A 27,792-nucleotide genomic window follows, 5' to 3' on the forward strand; every position below is an offset into this window, starting at 1 on the left:
ATTTATTATTTTATTTCATAAATAACAGGACATACAAAATTCACTTCGTGGAAATGATTTTTCAAAACGTTTTATTAGTGTTTTTTTTAAACAGTAAACAGTAAAAAGAATGATCTTTACAAGAAAAATATATTGTAAGTATGTGAAACAGCCAAACAATGGCCGCCCACAGTAGCCTTGGAGGTTTTGGTTGTGAATGTTGACAAATTCTCTGTTTTTGTCGCTTTTGGGAGGAGATTCCTGGGTAGGAGTGAAGTGTCATCAAATTCAGTTAGATTACTCTTATCTTTAATTTAAAAAATGCACAATTTTACAGTTATTTCCGGTCTCAACGAGCAGATTTTGATGTGTGAGACTGAGAAGCGGCCTTGAATCGGGTGTGGGTCATTGTGGGTAGCTGGAGTTAAGGCCCAGCCCTGAGTTTTATCATTGGGTTGTCTATTAGGGCTGGAGCTAGTTTTTCTCGTAAACGATAGTATAGGCAAAAAATTTTGGAAAATGTTCAATTTTGTCCCCGTTACACACTAATTGCAACTGCAACTCACCCCAAACTTGCCTGGAATTAGCTGGAGTTACCCAGCCCTGAGTTTTATCATTGGGTTGTCTATAAGGGCTGGAGCGAATTTTTCTCGTAACTTGTAGTATTTGCAAAAAAATTTGGAAAATGTTCAATTTTGTCCCCGTTACACACTAATTGCAACTGCAACTCACCCCAAACTTGCCTGGAATAACCATTACACAGGTCCTTGAAGTAAAAAACGATCCACGATGAAGATTCAGCCTACAATTGCAGTGAAAACAGGAGGAATAACCGCTAACCTGACAACCTTTCAGGCATGGCCAGGACTGCTATTGGTTTGTGCACAAAAAAAAATTGTGTACAATGAATGGCGGTCGATTAACAGGCACAGAGAGCGATCGCTGTCAACTACTCGTTTTGCCGGCTGCGCTGGCGTTGGCGCGTGACGTCACGCGGAAGCGTAACACCCGATGACTGTTTCATGCACTAGTATAAGGTTTACCACTCGCATCACAGCTTTGGTACTGGAACCGCAACCAATAGTGCATGAAACAGTCATCGGGTGTTACGCTTCCGCGTGACGTCACGCGCCAACGCCAGCGCAGCCGGCAAAACGAGTAGTTGACAGCGATCGCTCTCTGTGCCTGTTAATCGACCGCCATTCATTGTACACAATTTTTTTTGTGCACAAACCAATAGCAGTCCTGGCCATGCCTGAAAGGTTGTCAGGTTAGCGGTTATTCCTCCTGTTTTCACTGCAATTGTAGGCTGAATCTTCATCGTGGATCGTTTTTTACTTCAAGGACCTGTGTAATGGTTATTCCAGGCAAGTTTGGGGTGAGTTGCAGTTGCAATTAGTGTGTAACGGGGACAAAATTGAACATTTTCCAAATTTTTTTGCAAATACTACAAGTTACGAGAAAAATTCGCTCCAGCCCTTATAGACAACCCAATGATAAAACTCAGGGCTGGGTAACTCCAGCTAGCCTGGAATAACCATTACACAGGTCCTTGAAGTAAAAAACGATCATGACGATCCATGATGAAGATTCAGCCTACAATTGCAGTGAAAACAGGAGGAATAACCGCTAACCTGACAACCTTGCTGGCATGGCCAGGACCGCAATTGGTTTGTGCACAAAAAAAAATTGTGTACAATGAATGGCGGTCGATTATCAGGCACAGAGCGCTGTCAACTACTCGTTTTTGCCGGCTGCGCTGGCTGTTGGCGCATGACGTCACGCGGAAGCGTAACACCCGATGACTGTTTCATGCACAATTGGTTGCGGTTCCAGTACCGCAAGGTTGTCAGGTTAGCGGTTATTCCTCCTGTTTTCCCTGCAATTGTAGGCTGAATCTTCATCGTGGATCGTTTTTTACTTCAAGGACCTGTGTAATGGTTATTCCAGGCAAGTTTGGGGTGAGTTGCAGTTGCAATTAGTGTGTAACGGGGACAAAATTGAACATTTTCCAAAATGTTTTGCCTATACTATCGTTTACGAGAAAAACTAGCTCCAGCCCTAATAAACAACCCAATGATAAAACTCAGGGCTGGGTAACTCCAGCTAGGGTGTGGGTATTTTGCGGAACTTGCAGAACGTGCAAATACCTATTGCCCCTTGAGAATCCCCCCCAAAAAGACATGAAAGACATTGACATTGGGCCTTTGAATTGATGTTTGAGCGCGATCGGTGTAGATCTTCGCGATTGGTCGATCGTGCCTCCCTATTGGTCGATCTTGGCCCCATAAATGAAAATGTGGCCAATTTACTGGACTACCTTTGTCATTGTTTGTAAATATATAAAGGAGGTAGTCCAGTAAATTGGCCACATTTATGGGGCTAAGTCGATCTCACCGCCATCAGTCGATCACATGTTCTTTCTAATCATGCTAATTAATATACGGCTCCAGTCTTGAGGATTGTTTTGAAAAGGGAAGTGAAGTCTGAGATTTCCTACACACTGCTACAGGAATCGACCGATGATCTGATCGCGCAAGTGCATTTTCTGCGCGATCGCGCAGCCCCACCGATCGTGCCCAACATTTACATGATTTACTCCTAGAACTATGAGGCTCCACGTAGTGGAGCCTCATAGGTTCAGAACCCCGCAAAATTGTTGTCAGCACAAAACACTAATTAAGTACAAAAACGCCCATCCCAACCAAGCCGTTTCCCATAGAACCGCTGCACAGTTTGCCCCTAAACACCGTACAATACCTCATGACATACTCACGCTATGTGCACCCAACAAACATCGGTGGATTCTGTCGGTTTTTTTGCAAAAATGATGGAAAATATGCCCTTTCCGCACTGAGCCAACCTGACACTTGAAATTTGCACGCGCGCAGAATGATCGCAGTCATTTTCGGTCCGATCGCTCGGAGCGCGCCGCGGGGGGTATGGTGTAGGAGCGGAACGATAGTATGCGCATGCGTACAAGTGCGAGTACGTACCCCCCGCGGCGCGCTCCGAGCTATCGAACCCGAAAATGACTGCGATCATTCTGCGCGCGTGCAAATTTCAAGTGTCGGGTTGGCTCAGTGCGGAAAAGGCATATTTTTCATCATTTTGCCGAAAAACCGACAGAATCCACCGATGTTTGTTGGGTGCACATAACGTGAGTATGTCATGAGGTATTGTACGGAGTTTAGGGGCAAACTGTGCAGCGGTTCTGTGGGAAACGGCTTGGTTGGGATGGACGTTTTTGTACTTAATTAGTGTTTTGTGCCGACAACAATTTTGCGGGGTTCTGAACCTATGAGGCTCCACTACGTGGAGTGTGAAGTGGTGAACTGTTTATCTTCCAAAATAAACCCACTGCACAAGTAGTCCAAGTAACTTGGACCCAACTTATCGCCTTTTGAACATTCGGACATGGTCTGGCAATAGTCTGAATGTCAAGAAAGGCCATAAGTTGGGTCCAAGATACTCGGACTATCTCAGTCCCAAATTTGAGTGGCTTCATTTATTGCATTGAAACTGTTCATAGATCAGGGCGGAATGACGTCATCCAATCAAAACATCTTCAAATTCTTCATGTACTCATTTGCACATTAGTTTTCATCGGTTGCTATGTGTTTAATACCATTCAACATTCCAGATTTGTTTTGCTAGGGGTATCAGACTGGATAGGACACAGCGCCCTCCATCTTGTGCCAGCACGCAAAGTCATCGGTGAGGGTTTGAAAGTTTGAAATGCGTTCGTCACACACAGACCATGCAGCACGTCACGCGTGCGCGGTTGCAAACGTTAAAACCTCACTGTACTACCCAGCTGTTTGTGTCTGCGTTTTCCGAATCTTCACTGCGCGCAAGTATACGCGTGTCCTATCCAGTCTCAATGGTATCAACCCACATGTAAAGTAATTGCCAGACTCTACCACCCTCAATCCTGCAAAATCTTCCCAAACCTAGTATCTTCTGAAGAATTTGAGACTTGAGAGGGATGTTGAGTGATTCATTCTTCTTTTTCTGTTTTATAAAGGTAATTCTGCTTGTTGGTCTTTGTGAGAGATTCCTGGCATTTGGCAAGCATGTTCCATCCATCCAACAGCAGCGCGACCCTCCGCCAGTCCAAGCCCATGCCGAAGTGGCTGTGGCTCTGCATCTCCAAGTCCCTGGGCATTAAGACCCATCCGCAGGACAAGCCCATCTTGGCTACGGCTCTCTACATCTTCACACTGGCCTGCACTATGACGTACTTCGTCACGTGCAGTTGGTACGTCGTCTATGATATTGAAGCCACTACCACCAAGTACGACGTCCTTAACGGCTCGGTGACGATCATCATGGCGGCCGGCTTTTGTTGCGTCACGGTCTACGCCAACCTCCTAGCCTTCAAGCTCTTCAACAACTCGGTCTTCCGCCAGAGCCTGCGACTTCACTCCAAGACCATTCTGAAGGTCAACGCCTCCCTCTTGCTAGTGGTACTCAGTCTTCTGTTCATTGGCATATACGCCTACATCTCGTACTGTTCGGAGTCCGGTGCCGAACCGTGCGAGAGTGTGAACCTTAGCCCCATCATATGCTACATTCGCTTCCCCAGTCAAACGGTGCTGTCTGTTATATCTTTCATCTGGAACCTCATGGTGGCCGTGGTGTGTATGTCTGTTTGTCGGACTCACACCATCAGTAAGTAATTCTCTATTTGCCGGCTGTGATTGTATTTGCGCCTGACTGACTGACTGGCACTTGTCCCAAAAGTTTGAAATAGTATATAACTTTGTTGTGCCAATGACAGATGTAAGCCACATGCATGAAAAGAATTCTAGTGAATACAGTACCAAAGTGAATACATCACGCGCTCGAAATGTGTGTAAAAGACATTAGCGCGTGATTCAGCCGGTGAACCAACACGCGCGCGTACTCCATTCGTTTGCACTACACTTCCTGGTACCAAATGACCTCACACTTCGGTACATTATAGTCATTCTGAATCGATTGAATATAATTATTTGTGCTCTCTGGGACTGTTTCAACAGTCAAAAGCTCCCAGCCAAAATAAAGCAGGCTTGACTGGCTGTGACTGTTTATGTAACTTGATACAGCTATGTTATGACTGTAGGTGGTTGATAAGACAGCTATACCAACAGTCTCTTGCTTTTGTCTGTTGACTGAATTTGACTAATCAGAGTGCTTGCTGTAAATACGATCTGACTGTTTGTGACTAGCCTTTGTGAAAGGCATGGCATGTGGGTGGAATTTTTGACTGTCTATGACTGTTTAAACAGTGGGAGAGATACAACATGTATGTTTGTGGTCAGTCCACAGTTTTGAAGTACTGATGTATAATTGTATTTAAAATTTCGTAATGTCAGAAGCAAAAAGGTTTTTTGCGCAATTGCAGTGCAATTGCTGTTGCGTCACAAATTCATGTTCGCATCTGCTTTCGCGCCGAGTATGAACCGACCTTGTCTCAGATCAGAACAGGACCTGGAGTTTGGAGCTAGCATACAGCTATTAAATTAGATTAGATTACTAGAGCGCTGACTCTTTATTCGTGCGCGCGGAGACGCTTTGAAGCCGCTCTGGGCGCAGACATTTTGAATTTATGTGCGTGTTTGTAGAACACAATAAAAAAAGATGGATTGAATTTTAAAAGTGTCCTCTAAATGCAACGCGCAAGTAGAAGACACGCAAACAACTTAAGCACGTCTGGACGGTTCAAAAAACATCATGGCGAAAAGCATCAGCAGTGGAGGGACGCGCACATGTTGCGCTGTTTGCGTAGAGCAAAATGACACGCTCATTTGCTGATCGTGCGTTTCGGTTTTGGGCGTATCGGCTTCGATGACGCACCGCTATGGAATACAAACCCAGATATGGAAATAGACGTACACAATTTTGAGTTCTCCATAGGTTTGTGTACAAACATGGATGCGCCCAGCAGGCATCACTTTGTTCATGAGTTAGCGCTCTTAGTAATTTAATATAGCTGTTTTGGGAGCTAGCAATAGTTGTGTGTTCTTTACTGCTCTAATGATGCGAGTAGTTATTGAAAAAGTTTGATCAAAATTTGAGTCCCTCACCTGAAAGCGTTGATACTTGAGCACACACTGAACCCAACGTGATTCTCTTTTCCTCTTTCTCAGGCATCCGTCATTTCTTGCTTGAGCTAGACGACGATGCCATGATCTATGAGATGCAGAACCGAAACAGTGCGATTCCAATCACGATGTCAGACGGGGCGTCAGTCCAAGAGAGGCAATTGGAGGAATCCGTCGGGGGTGACGACACCCGATTGGACATCAAAGAAGATCTGGATGTGCGCAGAATCGAAGGTGAGGTTTGAAGGGGCAGAATCATGTGTAAGGGAGTTCAGGGAACAGGGTTCCAGATAAGGATGATCTTGTTTGGCTTAAAGGGAAGATACAACATTTGCAAATATCAAAAAACGAAATGATCAAATCATCATGAAATACCTTACTGGCTTGCTAGGGAATGACAGTCTAAAGCATCCTGTAAAATCGTGGCTCCTGGTGTGCTGACATTTTCAAGAAAAAGTGTATTTTTCCAATGCTGGTCGGCCGACCAGTGTTGGAGAAAACTGGCTTTTTTTCAAAAAGTGCTCCTGAATTTTCATATTTAGTTACTTCGGATTTTCTTTGCAATTTGTTACACACCTGTGAAGGACTACAAGAACATGATTGGTTTTCTTGGTTTTTCCAGCATCACAAGCCCAAAACATGAAACAAGTCAGTTTAACAATATTTACTATAAATCCTCCAAATCTATTATTTCTGAAAATTGCAGCAAAAGCAAATGTTGTACATTCCCTTTAAAGATAGTAATGGGACTCGATCAACTCCCTGTGAAATTATTCTTTCTGGCAAGCTGTTGTACATTCCCTTTAAACAAATCTACATGGTATGAACTCCATGCACAATTGTACTGTCAAGAATTAGAAAGAGTTGGGGGAGACCTCTTGAAGGGTCAATCAAAAGTCTTAACCCTAACCTTCCTCAACCCTCCAAAATCCTCTGAGCGGTTTTGGAGGATTTCGTAGGATTGAGGATGAATGCAACATACAGTTTTGGAGGATTGTGGAGGATTGAGGGCACATTGGCATTCAGTATCGGTTGGTTTTGGAGGATTGAGGCTGACTGGTGTTTTAAGAAGAGGAGGATTTTGGAGGATTGAGGATGAATGAATTTTGAGAGGCAAGGCTGTCAGAGGATTTTGAAGGATTGAGGCAGTGGTTACATTTATCCTTTATTTGAACATCAGTGCAGAATTGTGGAGGATTTTAGAGGATTGAGGGTGGTTCCTAGGAAAAAGGGCCTAGGGGTTAGGGTCACGCCAGACTGAGACCTGGAGTGCTCTGAAACGTGCAAAAATAAATCAGGCCAACTTTACTCACTCTTTAGCCAGCAAATTTCTCCAAAATGTTCATTGGACAAAGAAAAGGTCCTCAGTATTTCACAAACCAACTTTGCAGACTCAATTCAATTTTTAACCCTTACTCCCTAGGCCTTTTTGCTAGGATGTAGCCTCAATCCTGCAAAATCCTCCAATTGGCCTCCTGGGAAAAATAGCATATATAGCCTCAATCCTGCAAATTCCTCCATTATTTCTTGAATATGGTCCTTGGAGAGGTGACCACTGCCTGAATCCTACAAAATCCTCCGGCTGTGACTCAATAGGTTGAGGCAGAGGCAGTGACATCTTGGAGCAGTGCGGAGGATTTCAAGTATAATCAAGGACTAAATTTATGCTAGGCTGAACATAAACAATACAAGGTCCAGCCCAAGACCTTGACACAGTGCGTCCTCCGAAATCAGCAACACACTTTTGCCATGTAACGTCAATCCTGCAAATTCATCCAATGTGAAAAAAGGATTTGGGAGGATTTGGAATGGTTAGGGTTAAAGGAGACTTTTCTTCAATATTTTGCACATGAGAGGGAAGTCAAGTGATTTCAAAATGAGGCTAAAGACTAGACTGGTACATGTCCAAGCATGGTCCAACTGTTTGAAAAGATTGACCTCTTTATTCAGTGTCAGTAGTCTGGTGGATGCCTATGGAGTAATGTGTAGTAAATAGAGACTAGTTCCCGGTTCATACCACATGGGCTTTTTTTTGGCACAGTTGATTGATGCATTACTGAAGAGTTGTTGGACTGGTTGTTTCAGGTGCCAGTCTATTTTCTTGTATTGTATGTTTTCAATACCTTAAGCAGTGTTCTCCAACTTTGAAAATTAAAGGTCGGTGCGCCGTCAAAAAGCGGAAGGGGGGGGGGCTATAATTATGTTAGGGGCGCTATTTGCAGTCATACATTTCTTTATGCTAGGGGGTGCTATTTGCAGATGAACATGTACATTATGTACGGATAACAACTTTTAGGCCATTTCTAACACAGTAACACTAACAATTAAGTACAATACTGGCTCAGCATCATCTTTTTTAACACATCAGTGACCAGGGACTCTGAGGCAGTTTGGCCTTGAGACTTTTGACCTGATTGATTGCTACAATGGGCAGGCTTGTCATCAGTTTGACAAATCTTCCATGTTACTGCTTTTGGCAGAGTTTCTGGCCAAAATGTACCCTGGAGGGTAAGGGTAGTCCCCCTCGTTTTTCATTTTTATTATTTTTTCCTTTTTTTTTAAGCATGGCAGGCAACTTTTTAAGGTTAACGGCAGCTTTTGAAGCTTGGCGGGTGCCTCAGAAAACTTGGCAGGGCACCAGGTTATATTTACAGGTTGGAGAACACTGCTTAAGTTTTGGGACTTTTATACAGAGTATTGAGAGTCCCAAATTTTCGGACCAGGGTTACGCTTATAAATGCAAAGATGCTACTGTATGTGCACATTCAGAATAATACAAGCTGTGTGTACTATCTGTTCATAATTTCTCAACCTTCAATTGAAATTGTTTCATTCGAAACCTCTGTTCTCTGTTTACGTTCCCTCAGCGGCCTGGGATAGGAGTGAGTTTGAGAGGAGGCAGCATCGCGTCTCGTCTTGTCTGACTGACGGGCACGCGGCGTTAGCCGATGGAGACGGTCTAGAGCAGGAACTGCCCGACACTGCAGCTGACCATGCTGACAGGGGGCCAGGAACCACAAGGGTAAGCATGTCGGTGGTCAGTTCTGGGCCTAGTTTAGAAAGGTTGTGCTAACTATCCGCTCCGTTCACAAGTACCCCCTCACCGGCGAAGAAAGTACAGTTGGGGGTGACCGACCGATGCCATCTTGCCTGACCGCAATTTTGCTGCGTGTACATACTACAAATCCCCTGGTGTACGTGTGTCACACACAAGGAATGGTGCGCGTCAACCAGCTAAATGTCCCACCCATTGGACATTGTTGCTAGGTAAAAGAGCGCCCTCTTTCGTTGGCACACGGAGCCCATAAGGCCAAAAGAAAATTGTTGGTCTCTGGTCAGACCAAAGTTCTGGAATTGAAGCGGCAACGCATTTAAAAAAAATTGTTTAGCTTTTTTGTTTTTCTCCAAGCTTGGATTGTACAGACAAGGTGGGTACTATTTTGCTTTTGTGTGTCCTCATATACCTTGGTGCCCTCCATCATTTGCCTTTGTGCAATTTCCCCATTCTATGGTGCTCTGTGGTACAAACATTTAAGGTGGTGTGGCAATAGAGATCGCTGTTGTAGCTACCGCGGACAATTTGGGGGGAAAAAAAGATTACGCGCATGATTAAAATCAACGGGCGCGCTAACCAGAGTCCGACTTTTTTGTTTTTTTGGACCTAACAGAAAATTGTGCAAACATTAAAGGTAGAGTTTATCATTTGCAGCTATCCAAAAAGCAACTGATGAAATTATCGTTGAAAAGCATACTTGGTTTAAAGATAGTAATGGCACTAAACTCCCTGTGAAATTGTTCCTTCTGGCATGCTCTCATTTCGAAGAATGTCTCATTTCGAAGATGCGTCTAAAGACACATTTTTGGAAATTTCTGTTAGACCAAAAAAAAAGTCTTCGGTTTCTGGTATGGAGCTTGCCTCAAAAGTGATACGTCTACGCGGCTTTTTGGGGTTTTTTTTCTACTATTTTCTTCAAATGTCGGCCGATGTTGCAGATGATGATGCTTCGATCCCCTTAAAACTCTCAAAAATATCCATCAGGGTGGACATGGTGGAGCTTGAGGTGACCTCAGTAAGGCCATAAGGCTTGAGAATTCTGCACCCACTTACGATCTCGACCGACACGAACATTCTTCGGGAAATTTGGATAGTCAAGACGAAAATCAGAGAAAACGGTAACGTCAGACCATGCAGCAACATCGACATCGTGCATGTGCTGCCAGGCTGGTCATTAGTCTGCTCCCTTACACGTTGCGCTAATTAAAAAGTGTTTACAGGGTCCAGATACACGACCATCCACACACACGTCTGGCTTCTACACACACAATTACAAAATACAACACCGTCTGCAAATGGTGCCCGACTATTCTGTGCAAAATATATGGAAGCCCAGAAAGGCCACATAAAGCTTATACTCGATCGTAACTCAATCTAAAAACATGTTAAAATTGTGCAGCAGCAAGATTCCAGTCAGATCAGTGAGTTTGGCAGTTTTGAGACATCATCTTACTTTGAAAAAAACAAAAAAACTTTTTAATTTTGCCGACGCGCATGGCTACGGCGACGCGCGCATACCAGAAACAGGAACCTTGGGGGTTTTTTTTGGCCTTAGTGGTTCGTTTTTAATTTGGCAAAGCTGTAAATGGGTGCGCGCAAGCATGCAAGCATTGACACGATTGCCATAATTCGTCGGTTCAGTGCGTGACATCGAGGAGCTGCGATCGGCTGAGTGAGAACGTGTCCCGGACGATGATTTCAGGCGCAATTCAAAACATGACTCAGCAACTCTTGTATTGAAATCGAGATCCTAGAATATTGTTTTCTCGGAATATGCAGCATTCACTGAACTAATTCAACTAAAACTTCATCGGGTTAGTTGTTAAGCGCCTTCTTTAGGTTTTGAGCATTTTTGTTGCTTCAAACGAAAAAAAAAATACACAAATGACATGATATACTGTAGGTTTAAGCACTGTTACATGCTGTGGATGTGCTAAAGCTTGCACACTTGTGAAGATATCTGCTACTATTGTTATTCATAATCACTCTTGAAGGACAACTGCATTAATTTAAAGGGAAAATACAACATTTGCAAACATCAAAAAATAAAACTACCAAATCATTTTGAAATACCTTGCTGGACTGTTAGTGAATGACAGTGTAAAGCATCCTGTAAAATCATGGCACCTGGTATACCGTCATTTTCAAGAAAAGTGGTATTTTTGTATCAATTTCCAACGCTGGTCGGCCGACCAGCGTTGGAAAAAACTGGCTTTTTTCAAATACTGGCCCCAGTTGACCATCGCACTTGTTTGCAATCGATTACACACCTATGAACGGGTACAAGCCAGCTAGACTGGTTCCCTGACCTTACAATTCCACAATGTGTGTAAACTGCTCTGTTTCTTCTTATGGAGTCAGGGTTTTTATAGCATTTTCGAACCCAAAACCTCAAAAACGTCAGTGTAACTATATTTGCTATATATTTCCAACCCCCCAATTCCATCCATTTCTGAAAATTACAGCAAAAGCAAATGATGTATATTCCCTTTAAGGAGTGCACAAGAATTATACAGGGTGGATAAAAAAAAATGAAACTGAGATATTATTGCTAATTGGAACAGAAGTAGGGCACATGTGAATCAAAGGGAGATATCCTCTGTTAGGGTTGAATCTCCTCTTTAAAATGACACCCTGATCATGTCATTACATTCATGGTTGACTGAGCAGTGACCAATTTTATGAAAGGGTCTATTTAGAGAATCGCGCCACTTTTCAATTGTGGTTTTTGTGGTGTCATTTGTCACAGAGTGAAAGGCTATGGTTGCCATTCAAGGCAGGTAGAGAAAAAAAAGAGATTTCACCATGAAAAGTGGCGCAAATCTCTAAATAGACCCTTTCATAAAATTGGTCACTGCTCAGTCAACCGTGAATGCAATGACATGATCAGGGTGTCATTTTAAAGAGGAGATTCAACCCTAACAGAGGATATCTCCCTTTGATTCACATGTGCCCTACTTCTGTTCCAATTAGCAGTAATATCTCGGGGTTTTTTTTTATCTACCCTGTATAATCATAGATGTCAGATGTAACAGGGACAGGAACAAAGTGGAACCCAAATATGTGGAATGACCCAAATGCGTTTGATTGGTGTGTGGATATAATGTTATTTAATTTGATCGTTTGCATCGAGCATATGATTTGAGGATGTGGGGAAGTGCAAAAAACTTCTTTGCAAAAATTACTGGATTTTGCTTGATGGATAAATTTGTATGTATTCAGAAGTTGTTCCCACACTAGTTGGAAATGGAAGAAAGTCTCATGTATTATATTCGTTCTTGATTAGGGCGTTGTGCCGCGCCAGAGGGAGTCTGTCACATCAGCTTTTGTCCACACTGGAGCCGTGAAACTACTCACAAAGGCCGAAATTCTGGACCGCTACTGGAGGCTGCAGGTAAGACATTCAACTTCCCAGGGATTGCTGGAGCAACGGATCGACCCATTAAACTCTGCCCGAAGGCATTGGGAGCAATCACAGCTGTTACTGATGCAACATGTTATCACAAAAGTCCAACATGTGTTTACACATTGGCACTTATGCGGTACCGGGAACAAAGGGCAACAATAGGGACAATGGTACCCCGCAAGTCTGTCTTAAGAAATTGGAGTACATGTACTCCATAGCCGTAACACTATGTATTTTTAGATTTGTAAGGGGACAAAGGAGAACCAAAGAAGGGAATTTGGGGCAAACATTAAATGCGTGTGTGGATGGGTGTGGGTGAGTTTATTTCTGCATTCAGTGGGGGACGTTGAACAATAGAGGACAATAGGGTCTCCAATTCCTGAGAGGTCCCCAATTTCTGATCGTGTACAAAATATATGAGCGATCTTCCTAAAAAGTTGAAGTACAAGCAAAAGAGGGACAATAGGGGGTCCCTGGTTGCAGGCAAATACACACGTGCTAGGGTGTGTATGTGTTTAAGGCTGGACCATTCAATGTGGCTCTGAATAGGTACAAAGCGTTGTTGCCCATGTGGGCAAGGCTTAAAGGGAAAATACAACATTTGCAAACATCAAAAAATAAAACTACCAAATCATTTTGAAATACCTTGCTGGACTGTTAGTGAATGACAGTGTAAAGCATCCTGTAAAATCATGGCACCTGGTATACTGTCATTTTCAAGAAAAGTGGTATTTTTGTATCAATTTCCTACGCTGATCGGCCGACCAGCGTTGGAAAAAACTGTTTTTTTTTCAAATACTGGCCCCAGTTGACCATCGCACTTGTTTGCAATCGATTACACACCTATGAACGGGTACAAGCCAGCTAGACTGGTTCCCTGACCTTACAATTCCCCAATGTATGTAAACTGCTCTGTTTCTTCTTAAATGGAGTCAGGGAACCAGACTACAGGCAAACGATTGTTTTTCTTGGTTTTTATAGCATTTTCGAACCCAAAACCTCAAAAAAGTCAGTGTAACTATGTTTGCTATATATTTCCAACCCCCCAATTCCATCCATTTCTGAAAATTACAGCAAAAGCAAATGATGTATATTCCCTTTAATGGGTCGGTGTACTTAGTATGGGGGTTAAGTTTCATCACCACACCTTGCAAAGTCTGAAAACTTTCCTGATATTAACGGACTGTGACTGGGCAGCACTGAAACCAAAGACTGCCCTCTGGGCTCAAAATGCACTCCTAACAATGCGGAGGGTGTATGTCTGTAACCTGGCAGTGACCGAATTCATTCATTGTGTGCAATCAGTACTGTTGAGTCATTTAACCTTGAGCGTATTGTACATGCCGGCAGAAAGTGTGAATTTCAATTGAGCACAACTCTTTCTTCAGTTTGATCGTGAAGTCCTTTTCGTAGGTCTCCAAAAAGACCATGTGGTAGAATCAAGTAAAAAGCACCTAGGCTGTGTCAACGGACTATATGTATATTGAATGAAGACAATTGTTAGTCTTGGTCCACATGTGGGATTTGGAACGTATTCCAGTACTTTTTCATTACCCATACACTAAGTACTACATAAGACTTATTTGTTGTAATTCATACAGTCTTCAACTTCTGGCAACTACAGTAGTCCCTCCAAAAAAGTGTCCGTCTGACTATTTTTGAAATATCTACAAAACCACAAAGTAGATTTCGAAAATTTTTAATTGTGCAGATAGGATTTATCGTTGGCCTAAACCCCTACAAGTTTAATTGAATTTTCATCACGCCTCACTCATAGACATAATAAAACCTAGACATGACATTATCTGCTTTTACATTGTAAATTCTGTGAGCAAAACGGGCTGTGTCACGCGGCTTAATATAGCAATGAGCGAGTGTCATGCATATGGCTTCGATTTACGCGCATACTTCTTAGTTATTCTATACGCGCAGCATTTTGCTGACAGGCGCAATAGCAAATGTCGTGTATAGGTTGTATTATATGTCTATGGCCTCACTAGTACTGCACAATGGTCAATTGATCACAATCACATTTCTGGACACTGTGACTAAGAACCTTGCCTCAGTCGATTTCAGTGCGGTGTTATGCAAGCTGTGTAAAATCCTGCCTGTTGTGAAAAGGGCTGCGGTTGAGATTGGAATCATTTGCCTGGCTACCAGTCATCCTGGCAAGACCTCAGTTTAATGCCCAAGGGCAAATGATTTGGGTGGCATGGGTGGCTTGTGCGTAAAGCGCTTGCCTCTCACCAAGGTGACCACGGTTCGAATCCTGGCCGCGGATCGCATGTGAGTAGAGTCGTGCGTTGGTTCTCTCCTGTGCCACGAGGGTTTTTCTCCGGGCCCTCCGGTTCTCTTCCCTCCGGAAAAAATCAAACACTTTCAATCTCAGGCTGTGCTCCGTGGTCATATATGGGTCGATGTGGCCGGCAGCCATAGGCGCCTTTACGTGCCAGCGGCCCGACCACGTTGTAGCCGCGTCCTTCCCAATTCAGCATACCAGCTGCGAGTAAGGATGATTAGCCTCCCAAATTATTATTATTATTATGATTCCAATCCCAAACCACATCAGCCTTTTTTTCACAACATGCAGGATTTTTACAGAGCTTACATAACACAGCACTGAAATTGATTAAGGCACTTGGTCACAGTGTCCAAAAATGTTGTTGTGATCAATTGACCATTGTGCAGTGAGGCATGGTGAAAATTGAATAAAACTCATAGCAGTTTAGGCCAAGTATAAGAAGTATCTGCACGATAAAAGAAAAATGAAATTACCTTGTGGTTTTGTAGTTATTTCAAAAATAGTCAGGCGGACACTTTTTGGGGACATATAAGATAGCATGACAAAGTTTAGACACACCGCTAGAATTTTTCTTTCCTATGGAAACCACTTATACTGTTGCGGGGACTGGTTTCCGGTCCCTCCACTGTCCTTCAAATGTAAGCGCGGAACCAGCCTATTGCAAACTGGCAACAAGGCTATCACTAACGCACACTTTGTGTGATGATGATTTTTGATTTTTCTGACTTAATTTAGGGTCATTGTGTTGAAATGGTGATATTCTATAAACGGATTGAGCAATTTCAGTAATTTTTTCATCTTAAAGTAGCTTATGAAATTGGCTTTCCAGTCATTATTATGTTTGGTGCTACACATTTTTTTAATATGAAATATAATTTGGGGGTTTGGGGGCGGCTTTTTTTTTTTTACTCGCCCTGTACATGTACACTGTGTTTGCTGTACACTGTGTTTGCTGTTTTACCTCCAGTTGTGGCTTAATTTCATGGTCAGTCAGTTACAACAGCCCACACAAAGGAGATATGCAACAAAATTAAATTAGGTTGCTTTCCCAGGATAGACCACTTGTCAATACCTTTAGAGGATCTACCAAGCGTTACCTCCATAGTTCCTGAATTCCAGAACTGCGGTCATTTGTGACCCCCCTAAAAAAAAAATGCCATTGAAACAGGAGTTTACAGCAAAGTGAATTTCATTGTTATTGCAACTTCACCCAGAATGTTTTGTGGCTGTTACCATTCTTGGGTGGACTGGAGCGTTTCTTTCGAACATTCTCCTTTTCACGCACCGTAGCATTTCCACATATTGCCCCACACCCACATATTGCCCCGCACACACATATTGCCCCTCACACTGTTGAAACAAGGCTAAAAATATCTGCTGTACTGCTGGGCCGAATCCAGTTATTTAAAGGGAATATACATCATTTGCTTTTGCTGTAATTTTCAGAAATGGATGGAATTGGGGGATTTGAAATATAAAGCAAATATAGTTACACTGACTTTTTGGAGGTTTTGGGTTCGAAAATGCTATAAAAACCAAGAAAAACGATCATTTACCTGTAGTCTGGTTCCCTGACTCCATATAAGAAGAAACAGAGCAGTTTACATACATTGGGGAATTGTAAGGTCAGGGAACCAGTCTAGCTGGCTCGTACCCGTTCATAGGTTCGTAATCGATTGCAAACAAGTGCAATAGTCAATTGGGGCCAGTATTTGAAAAAAAGCCAGTTGTTTCCAACGCTGATCGGCCGATCAGCGTTGGAAATTGATACAAAAATACCACTTTTCTTGAAAATGACAGTATACCAGGTGCCATAATTTTACAGGATGCTTTAGACTGTCATTTACCAACGTCCTATTAAGGTATTTCGCAAAAACTTGGTAGTTTTATTTTTCGATGTTTGCAAATGTTGTATATTCCCTTTAACCCTAACCCCTTGAGCACTTTCATTCGAAAGTATCCTGAATCCACCAAAATCCACCAATTTTGTCATGCAAAAAAAAGTAGGTGTCCTGAGTCCATCAGAATCCACCGGTGAGTCCATCAGAATCCACCAGTGTAGTACATATATACCTCGTACACACCAAACATATAGCCAAGAAGTTAAACTGTTGAGATCCTGAATCCATCAAAGTCTCCCAACTGCTCAATATGGAGGTATCCTGAATCCATCAACATATTTTTGAGAAAAACAGCATTCTAGGACCTCGATTTCAAATCAAAAGTTGCTGAATCATGTTTTGAATTGGGCCTGAATTCAGCGTCCGAGACACGTTCTCACTGAGCCGATTGCAGCTACGCGATGTCGCGCACTGATCCGACGAATTATAGCAACCGCGTGCATGTGTGCATCATGCCAATGCTTCTGGCGCTTGGCAAAATAACAAAACAAACTACTAATTTGAATTTCCTATGGTGCTTTTTAAGAAGCACCGTTGGGAAGGCCTTCTTTTGTTAATTTCTTCAAAATGACAGCTTGCCAGAAAGAATAATTTCACAGGGAGTTTAGTCCCCTTACTATCTTTCAACCAAGTATGTTTTTCAACAATAATTACGCCTGTTACTTTTTGGATAGCTGCAAATGATGGACTCTGGCTTTAAAATGCAATGAACATACATGCACTCTAGGTTAGAAACTCTTTTGGGGCGTTGGGGATGTCATGGAAAATTTGGAGGGTCATAGTGAACAATGTGCCACTGAAGGTGGGAATAAAAAAACATGACAACAGCTCGGTTGGCCTGTTTGCATAAGCAGGAAAAAAAACACCCATAACGGGGTACATGTATGTGGATTTGTTTGTCCTTGAACAACCCAATTTTTATTCTTTCATTGAGACTTCCCAAAAGTGCTTTGATTCCTGGGAGAGTTCATTGTTCATTGTTCATTGAAGTGCACTGTTCTTGAAATGTGCAATTTTAGTAAACCGGCTGAATAAAAAAATTATTTCTCTAGGTTCTGGGTCCTATTTCATCGTTAGAGAAATCTTTTGCGACTTGTCCTAAAAAAAAATAGTGTGCTTCAGAATTTTTTTTTTGGTTTATTTTGGGTTTTTCACAAGATGGCTTAACCGACCCGACCCGAAAATCGCAAAAATGATGAAAAATGATGGAAAAACTGACCCGACGCGACCCGAAGTCGGTTTTGGGTCGGGTCGGTTTTTGTTGGGTTTGCACAACATGACTCCATAATAAACTCTAGCATGTTGATATTTTTTTCAGTGTCGTCTGAACACGACCTCTGCCATCCTCCAGCGCTGGATCACGTGCTGGATCATCCTGATCCTATTATGGAGTCTCTATTACCTCATGTACTGGATTGACCATGACGCCAGCATCTTAGACATGATCATCTTCTTCATACCGCTGTTCCTCTTGCCGCTGTTGTGCTCTGGACCGATAGAGGTCAACGGGGAAGGGGAGCGAGTCGCCAAGGTAACAGTTTTCAAAAGATTGCTTTTTGCATGTGGCACCCCTAAGCAATGCGTTTTCAAATGGAGAAGTTCAGTACCTAGCATAACCTGCATGTACATTATGGCGTTTCTTGGAGACCGTACAACAAAAAAAGCCAAAAATTAACAAATTATAATATTTTTTAATTTTCAAATGTTATTAGAATTGTCCTTCAGTTTAACCTGCCTTTGCAAAAATGCATTCTGTGCCAAGTTGTCCTTTCAGTCAAAATCAGTTTAGTGCCTGTTTTTAACAGTTAAGAGCTTCCAGCCTACATAAAGAAGGTTTGACTGGCTGTGACCGTTTGTGTACTCAGTAGCTTGATACAGCTATAGAAATTCCATGCAATGGAATTTCTGTGTTGGCCACTTATTCTGCCAACAACATCATTCCTATCAAGTATCACGCATCCAGCGTGTTACTTGCCTCAGAGCACGGTTCACATGCTCAAACGCCAGACAATCGTAATCACACGCCTTATGCTGGATTGGTTTTAAAAATATATTTTGGGAGTTGTTTTTGGAACGCATTTCCCAATTCTTGGTTTCATCATCAGCTTTATAAAAAACATTTTGAAATGTTCAGTGGCAATTTTTCACAGCTTTCTCTGGAGCATATTGCTCAAACTTTTTAACACAAATCTCAGCACTGAGAGTTTGTCCAAAACAGGTGGTTTTCTTTTGAGGTTTAACATTGTAGACCGCGAATTCCAGCGAACACAGCACAAAGCGACGCCCCTTGGCATTTCGCGATTTTTTTTATTATGAGTCACAAGCACAAGTTGCCGCTGAGTTTTATTTTATTAGACAGCAAATGTTAAACATAAAGTAAAAGCACAAGGGAAGATTTATTTTGAAGATAATCTGAAGCATTTCCATATGTTTGATATCATTCCTCTATATCTAAAATGCCAATATACATGTATAGATAAACAAATTGCTATCGGCGATTTCTATGTCGAAATAATATCAAATAATCAAGTAATATCGATATATCAATGGTGCCTACAGCCATATGCTACCATAACAATTATTAACAAATATTCCATCATGAAATCTCAAGGGATATATTCAGTAACTCACGTTGTGGTAACTCACGTTACAGTGTATCCACCCATCTTTGGTACAAGTAAGAACATATTAGAAACTAAAAATTAAACAAAAAACTCTTTTGGCATAAAATTTGAACCTTTCATTCTGCCTTAAAAGCAAAAACTCACAATAAGGCCAAAAAAAAAAATAAGTCGGTCTCTGGTCAGCGCGCGCGTCGATCTTTTTTTTTTCCAAAATGTTCCGCGGTAGCTCCAACAGCGCCCTCTATTTCCGCACCTCCTCAATTTTTTTTACCAAAGAGCACCAAGGATTGGGAAATTGCACCAAGGCGAATGATCGAAAGCACCAAGGCAAATTATGGAGGACACCAATGTACATGAGGACACCAAAAAAAGCAAAATAGTACCCACCTTGTCTGTACAATCCAAGCTTGAAGAAAAAAGGAAAAAAAAAAAAAAAAAAAAAAAAAAAAAAGCCGCGTGGCCGCGTCAATTCCGGAACTTTGGTCTGACCAGAGACCGAATATTTTTTTTTTTTGGCCTAACACCAGTATTTTACGTGCAAAAACAAAAAAATGACAAACTAAATTAAGTTTAGCCAAAAAAACCCAAAAAGTTTTTCGACCCAAATTAAAAAAAACTCAACCGTATCGTTTCTCAGCGTCACACCATGGAATGCCCATAATGCATCCTTGTTGGTCTCAGGGTAGTTTTTGATTTATTTCTTTCCCGCAGGTGCTAAATTCTAAGCTTGTTTACAATGGAGGGCTTGGAGGCATGAGTCCAGTGACCTTTTTTAGGGTGTGGAGTGTTTTGAGGCATTGAACCAAGTCCAGACCTATTGGGTGTGCTGTTGTAAAATAGGTGGAGAGAATTTGGCCATTGTATAAAGTCTTACTTGACCGGTTACCAAAACAGCTTTTGTTTGACTTGAACTTGTTTGTCCAAAAAGAAAAAGGAAAAAAAACAGCCCAAAAAAGTGTGAATCACTCAGTTGTACCGTTTTAGAAAGAAAACAGTCGACTCCCGTTAAAGGGAATATACAATATTTGCATTTGCTGTAACTTTCAGAAATGGATGGATTTGGGGGGTTAGGACTATAGCAAATATTGCTACACTGACTCGTTTGAAGTTTTGTGTTCGTAGATGCTGGAAAAACCAAGAAAAACAATCGTGTTCTCGTAGTCTGGTGCCCTGTCCCCAATTAAGATGAAACAGAGCAATTTGTAGACGTCAGTGAATTGTAAGGTCAGGGAACCAGTCTAGCTGGCTTGTACCCACTCATAGACCTGTAATCGATTGCAAATAAAATGCGGACTAACTAAATATGGTCAATCGGGGGTTATATTTGAAAAAAGCCAGTTTGTTTTTTTCAACGCTGGTCAGCCGACCAGCATTGGAAATTGATACAAGAATGCCACTTTTTTTGAAAATATCAGCACACCAGGTGCTATGATTTCACAGGATGCTTTAGACTGTCATTCACTAACAGTCCAGTAAGGTATTTCATAATAATTTGGTATTTTAGTTTTTGATGTTTTTGCAAATGTTGTGTATTCCCTTTAATACAAACTCTGCTTAATACAAATTCTGGTTATAGAGAATATAAAGCCTTTGTCCTGACTGTGCCTTTATGTGCTCAATCTTATGGGACCGACACGAGAAATGTCTTGGCTTGGTTCCAGCTAAAGTTTTTACTAACGGGAGTTGACTGTAAATGTTTTCAAGTTGAAGCTTTGATGATTGAAACTTTAAAAAGTTGTCTGCATGAACATGTTTTAGTTTCACTCTTGTGTCATAAATGAACTGATAGATTTTATTTATAAAGTCAGAAAAGCTAGAAGTTATCAACTTTTCAACATTTTGATGTCAAGCTTCTGGACAGGGTGGCCCCCCAAAAAGTGTACACTTTTTTCAGAGGCAGATTTCTCAAACTTGAAAATGTTTTAAAATATTCCTAAATTACGAGATTTTGGTCAGATGTGGTGAAAACGGCATTGAAAATAAAGCTCAAGTTAAGAAATAGCGGCCATGTACAGAAGAATGGTCAAAAACTAGTTTGTCCACGTCTATGACAGTCATGTAGACCTAATAAAAGGTAAAAAGAAAGCAAATATGAATTAAAGTAGTGCTCACCAGTTATTGCTTTGCCAAATTTTCAGACACTTGTCCTTCTTCAGGATGTAGCAAGGTTGAACTGAATCGCCCCAACCTTGCTACACCCTAGAGAATTACAAGTGTCCGAAATTTGGCAGAGCAATAACTGGTGAGCACTACTTTATTTTAAATTTTCTTTTACTACTTCATTAGTGCTACACAGCACCCCATTTTAGTAAAAAGAAAGCGCAGGTCTTAGGGCCAAAAAAAAAAAGTCTCCGGTTTCTGGTGTGGAGCTTGCTTAAAAAGTGGTGCGGCGACGCGGCTTTTTTTTTTTTTTTTTACCTGTTTTTTTTGCTTCAAATGTCGGCTGATGACTGCAAATGGTGCCCGACTAAACTTAGTGCAAATATTATAGGAGACCAGAGAGGCCACATAAAGCTTATTCTCGATCATAACCCCATCTAAAAACACGTTAAAATTGTGCAGCAGCAGGATTCCAGTCAAACCAGTGAGTTTGGCAGTTTAGAGACATCATCTTTCATTGAAAAAAAAACTTTTTCATTTTGCCGACGCGCATGGCTACGGCAACGCGCGCGCATACCAGAAACCGGAGACTTTTTTTTTTTTGCCTAGAGGAGAGTCTTCAGTTCTTATGAGCTAAAAGATGTTTTTATGGATTAATTTGTCGTATAGATGATTTGCCCAACACACGAACGTATGGAGGTCATCATGTTCATCCGACAGGCCCCACTTTCCTTCACTGTGAGTAGAGCATTTGTTGGCCTTGTATTTGTGTGGAAATTGTACAGGAAAGATGTACTTGGAATGTGAAATCAGTGTTGTAGTACTCGTACTCGGTACTTGTACTCGAGTACTACTCAAGTACTTTTTTTAGAGTGCTCATACTTATACTCGTACTCAAATGTCAAAGTACTCATACTCGAAATGACGGTGCAAAGTACTCGCACTCGACTTGTCAAAATTGTACTCGATCATCAAGGTTGCTCGAATAGCAAAACTAGAAAAATATGGTATAGCCTATAGCTTGACTGACCACGGCCTTATTTTATCGATACTTTCAGTTTGAAATGGTGGATTGGCTTGCAGAGAAATAAAAGTTTCCTGATTTTCCTCTGTGCACGTCCAGACAAACACATTTAACAGCTTGCCATGAATGGGTCTGTATATCGGTCTGACTGGGCCTGGGCCAATTACTCACATTGAACCATTTGCCGTATGGCCGTATTCGGAAATAGAAGTACTCTTACTCGTACTCGTACTCGGAATACAAGAACTCGTACTCGTACTCGGAAGTACAAGTATTCGTACTCGGAGACCTGTACTTGTACTCGTAAGTACAAGTACCCGTACTCGAACTCGATAATCTAAGTACTCAGCAGTACTCGGTACTCCGAAAAAAGTACTCGACTACAATTGTTTGTGGAATATAACGTCAGCATTGCCATTGTAGGAGGCGAAGATCATATAGCGTTGTGCACAGTAGGTAGTAGGCTAGCCTTCAAAGCTGTGATGAATGGCAAACACTGTGAGAAAAATGCAGAGCCAACACCCATTGCTAGGTCAGCATGATTATGACAACCGAACACGGAAAATACACCCTGTCTAGCGCACAACGCTGATGCATGCCTACTGCAATGGTGACCAATCACAGGGAAGACAGATGGTCATGTGGTACTTTGACACTACAGATCAGCCCCTATTTCGTCGACCTTTGCTGAGCCAAAACAGCCAGTTTTCTAATTTTTGCTTCTTTTGTTACTTTATAATTACGGTTGATATGCTAAAATGTAATTTTAATGGTAATTTTGATCATATTTCAACTTGTTTATGTAATGAACTAGTATTTAATTTAGTATTTATCGATTTATGTATTGCATGTAACCAGACAAATTTCCTTGAAAGGACTGATGAATGAAATTGAATTGAATTGAATTGAATGGAAAATGTGCATGGCACTGTATCTGGGTGCCCTAATAAATCAAAATAATAAGGTCAGGGAACAAAGAACTCAGGAATCAAGGAACCGACTGTGGCATGCTGTACCAAGTTGATTTGATCATTCCCATTATCCGAAACTTACATTGTGAATTCTGGACCATGTCAACCAATGTTAAGATAGATCAACAGTCAGTTTCAGTTCCCATTTTGCAGATTGTGCTTTTGTGATATTTGGTGTTTATATTTGAAATGTGTTGACGATCGATGCCCTATAGCTAATGTTGGAAGTGCCTACCAATTGCAACAAAAGGACAATGTAGCGTGGCTAAGCCTTGCCATGATTGTTCTGATAATTGAAAAATCCATCAAACTGTTGGTTAGTCCGTAACATATTTCTGTTTTGGTTCAGTTCATTGAAAACCACCATGTACACATGAAGGCTTCCTTTCAAAACGTACATCAGCACGCATCTGAAATTCTCAAGTCAAACACAGAGTAGAAAGAGGTCCAGTACTTTGTGAACACAAATGTTCTGAAAAGATGACTGAATAAAGGGAATGAATATTGGCAATTCCACACCAACGGGCCCAAAAGTGTGACATTTGAGAAGACCTTTTGAGTTTTGATAATAAAACTAGGATCTTGGTCTCTCAATTTTTGCTGTAAACATTGCAAGCTTTGAACAAATATCCTCACCTGCAAAGGATATAACTGGTTTTGTATTTTAGAAAATATGGTGGATATTGTTTTTAAAAGTGTTACGTACGTAACGAAGGACAGACATTTTAGATAAAGTCACAAAGTAAGCATAACATTTAATGATCCCCTAATGTTGTCTGATTTAAGAAGATGCCTACCCTGGAGGAATGCCATCAGTCAAAACCTAGAAAACTCGGAGTCAATGTGAAGAATTATTTGTTTTTTTATAATCAGGATTTATGCGTACAGACTGGACATTTGTCACAAAATGTCTGTCCCTGTTCGTACGTAACCCTAATCACATTATAACTTTGAAGCCGGTGCAAGAACTGTTATATTTTAGCTTGATAGGTTTTAAAAAAAGTGCAATTAAAACCTGCTAGGGGCCTGGTCACGGATTCGGCTCTGGTCAGTTATTCATGTCCAGGCCGCGATTTTTTTTCTCCCAAACGACATCCACATATATGGGTGTACGCTATGACGTTTTGGACTTAACTTTTATAAAAACATGAGAAGAAAATATAAAATTAGAAAAAAAAGTGAATTTAAACGTTACAAAATTCGGACTTTATTTCCCTTTAAAAAAAATCCTCCAAAGCCTCAGATGAGAAAAGGAAAAAAAATTGGGTGCAAAACCGAGATTCGAACCCACAACCTCGCGGTGCAAAATCCCACCCTTTATCGACTGAGCTGTTGCACTGCTCGCCAAAACGTGGGGAAACAAATAATTATATACCTGCATGCTATCATAAAAGTATCGTAGAGGGCGCTAAACAACCATGTATGCGGATGTCGTTCGGGAGAAAAAAAATCGCGTCCAGGCCCTTGCCGGTTTTAAATGCACTTGTTTATTAACCTGCCAAGAACATATTCCCATTCATAAATAAGTTTTCGGTCAAAAAGTCAAAATAAGTCAAGAATTGACCAAATTCCAACGATTTGTTCAACAAATTTTACTTCATGTTTCGTGAAGACACCCCTTCTGGCCATGTCTGTGGTGTTTACCTTGCGCGCGTAGTTTTACAAATCTCCTTATATATGGAGATTGATGCACGCAAGGCGCATACCCTGCATTGTGGCACAGAATGCAGCAGTGCCTGAAAAAAAGTGTTTTTTTTTCCCCAATGATGGTCAGCCAACCATCGTTGGAAATTGATACAAAATTTCCACTTTTCTTGAAAATGACAGCATATTGGGTGCCGTGATTTCACAGGATGCTTGAGACTATTATTCACTTCCAGTCAAGTAAGGTATTTCAGAATAATTTGACAGTTTTGTTTTTTGACGTTTGCAAATGTTGTTCATTACCTTTAAATGCACAGCCCTTAAATTAAATATAAAAGCTGAAACTTTATGTTGGGAATTGTTTTTAATTTTTTTCTAAAGATCTATGGATTTGTGCTGAACTACTCCACCATCGTCACCGCCATTCTGGCCATCGCGGTTGCCTTTGGAACCAAAATCATCGTTGGGAACTTGAGCGGTGAAGGACTACCAATCATCAGTACGGTAGCACCTCATCAGGTAGTGTAACTCCAAGCACTTGATCAGTGACTGAATTCCATGGTTCATTTCAACTAACAACTAACACTTACTACACCACATGCGGGGGAGTGTGGTCTAGTGGTTTGGGTTTGTGACTCATGATCAGAGGGTCAGGGGTTCGATTCCAGCCGCCGGCCATATGTTGTGTCCTCGGGCAAGCCACTTCACCCCCACTTGCCTCTCTCCACCCAGGAGTATAAATGGGTACCGGCATTAGCTGGGGAGTAACCTGCGATGGACTAGCATCCCATCCAGGGGGAATAGAGATATTCTCAGTTGTTTCATGGCAAGGAAGCCGGAGATAAATGCTGGCCTGATCGGCTGTATTGGCTCATGACAGACTTGACTTTTACGCAACATGTGGCCCAAGAAGTTTCTGGAGGTATGGGGTGTTTCTGCAGATATGGGGTTGTGACTATGGGGTTGTGACTATGGGGTTGTGACTATGGGGTTGTGATCATGCAATGTTTGTTTATTTTTAAAGAGATTGTTACAATTGCCATGTAATGTCTATGCAACTAGTTTTTATATATATATATATATATATATTAAAGTTCTGTTGGCCAACTCCTACACACAGACCCATGTGGATGGTGTATACGTATATAGCCACTTACCAAATAAATACTGTTATTTGAAGGAAAAAAATGATTCTTTAGGCCAAAAAAGAAAGTCTCCCGTTTCTGGTATGCGCGCGCGTCGCCATAGCCATGCGCGTCGGCAAAACGAAAAAGTTTTTTTTCAATGAAAGATGATCATGACTCAGAACCGCCAAACTCACTGGTTTGACTGGAATCCTGCTGCTGCACAATTTTAACGTGTTTTTAGATTGGGTTATGGTCGAGAATAAGCTTTATGTGGCCTCTCTGGACTCCCATATATTTGCACTAAGTTTAGTCGGGAACCATTTGCAGTCATCAGCCAACATTTGAAGCCAAAAAAAAAGGTAAAAAAAAAAAAAGCCGCGTCGCCGCACCACTTTTTGGGCAAGCTCCATACCAGAAACCGGAGACTTTTTTTTGGGGGGGGACTTATGCCTTGTCAGTAAATGCAACTTTTTGAAACAAATGATCTAAAAGAATAATTAATACCTTTATTTTTCTCAGTTTATTTTTTTGATATCATTTATTTGATTTAATAGAACATATATCAGTATTAGCAAGTTTAAGTGAAATTTAAAATGCACTTTTATTTAGCATCAATGTTTCTCCATGCTTCCATGCCTGAAAGCCCATCACGTGTGCATTTTGTCACGTCGCCAAAAGGGGGTGCATTGTGCAAAATAACAAATGAGCTTTGGCTGTCCCAGTCACAATGAAAGTAACTGAGTTCATGGGCGTAGCCAGGATTTTTCTGGGGGGGGGGGGGAACCATCTGTCGATGGGGGTGCTGTTCAAAACCGATGATTAGGCCCCCCCCCAAAAAAGTCTCCGGTTTCTGGTATGCGCGCGCGTCGCCATAGCCATGCGCGTCGGCAAAACGAAAAAGTTTTTTTTCAATGAAAGATGATCATGACTCAGAACCGCCAAACTCACTGGTTTGACTGGAATCCTGCTGCTGCACAATTTTAACGTGTTTTTAGATTGGGTTATGGTCGAGAATAAGCTTTATGTGGCCTCTCTGGACTCCCATATATTTGCACTAAGTTTAGTCGGGAACCATTTGCAGTCATCAGCCAACATTTGAAGCCAAAAAAAAAGGTAAAAAAAAAAAAACCCGCGTCGCCGCACCACTTTTTGGGCAAGCTCCATACCAGAAACCGGAGACTTTTTTGGGGGGGACTTATGCCTTGTCAGTAAATGCAACTTTTTGAAACAAATGATCTAAAAGAATAATTAATACCTTTATTTTTCTCAGTTTATTTTTTTGATATCATTTATTTGATTTAATAGAACATATATCAGTATTAGCAAGTTTAAGTGAAATTTAAAATGCACTTTTATTTAGCATCAGTGTTTTTCCATGCTTCCATGCCTGAAAGCCCATCACGTGTGCATTTTGTCACGTCGCCAAAAGGGGGTGCATTGTGCAAAATAACAAATGAGCTTTGGCTGTCCCAGTCACAATGAAAGTAACTGAGTTCATGGCCGTAGCCAGGATTTTTCTGGGGGGGGGGGAACCATTTGTCGATGGGGGTGCTGTTCAAAACCGATGATT

General features: G+C 41.5%; 1 protein-coding gene across 2 annotated transcripts; it reads left to right on the forward strand.

Annotated features, from left to right (window-relative positions):
• Window positions 1-151: 151 nt before the first annotated feature.
• On the forward strand, window positions 152-26,329 carry LOC119743438. 2 transcript variants are annotated; one of them, XM_038219840.1, is made up of 8 exons: window positions 152-244; window positions 4,007-4,653; window positions 6,114-6,302; window positions 8,936-9,090; window positions 12,410-12,517; window positions 18,051-18,263; window positions 22,126-22,194; window positions 25,477-26,329. In XM_038219840.1, exons 2-8 carry the CDS (start codon window positions 4,056-4,058, stop codon window positions 25,621-25,623), a joined length of 1,479 nt encoding a protein of 492 aa, XP_038075768.1. In that variant the 5' UTR covers window positions 152-244; window positions 4,007-4,055; the 3' UTR covers window positions 25,624-26,329. The 2 variants fall into 2 exon arrangements, with proteins under 2 accessions (XP_038075768.1, XP_038075769.1); XM_038219841.1 differs by lacking the exon at window positions 18,051-18,263.
• Window positions 26,330-27,792: the final 1,463 nt, after the last annotated feature.

Source organism: Patiria miniata, unplaced genomic scaffold (assembly GCF_015706575.1).
Source record: "Patiria miniata isolate m_02_andy unplaced genomic scaffold, ASM1570657v1 HiC_scaffold_6, whole genome shotgun sequence".
Classification (NCBI taxonomy): domain Eukaryota; kingdom Metazoa; phylum Echinodermata; class Asteroidea; order Valvatida; family Asterinidae; genus Patiria; species Patiria miniata.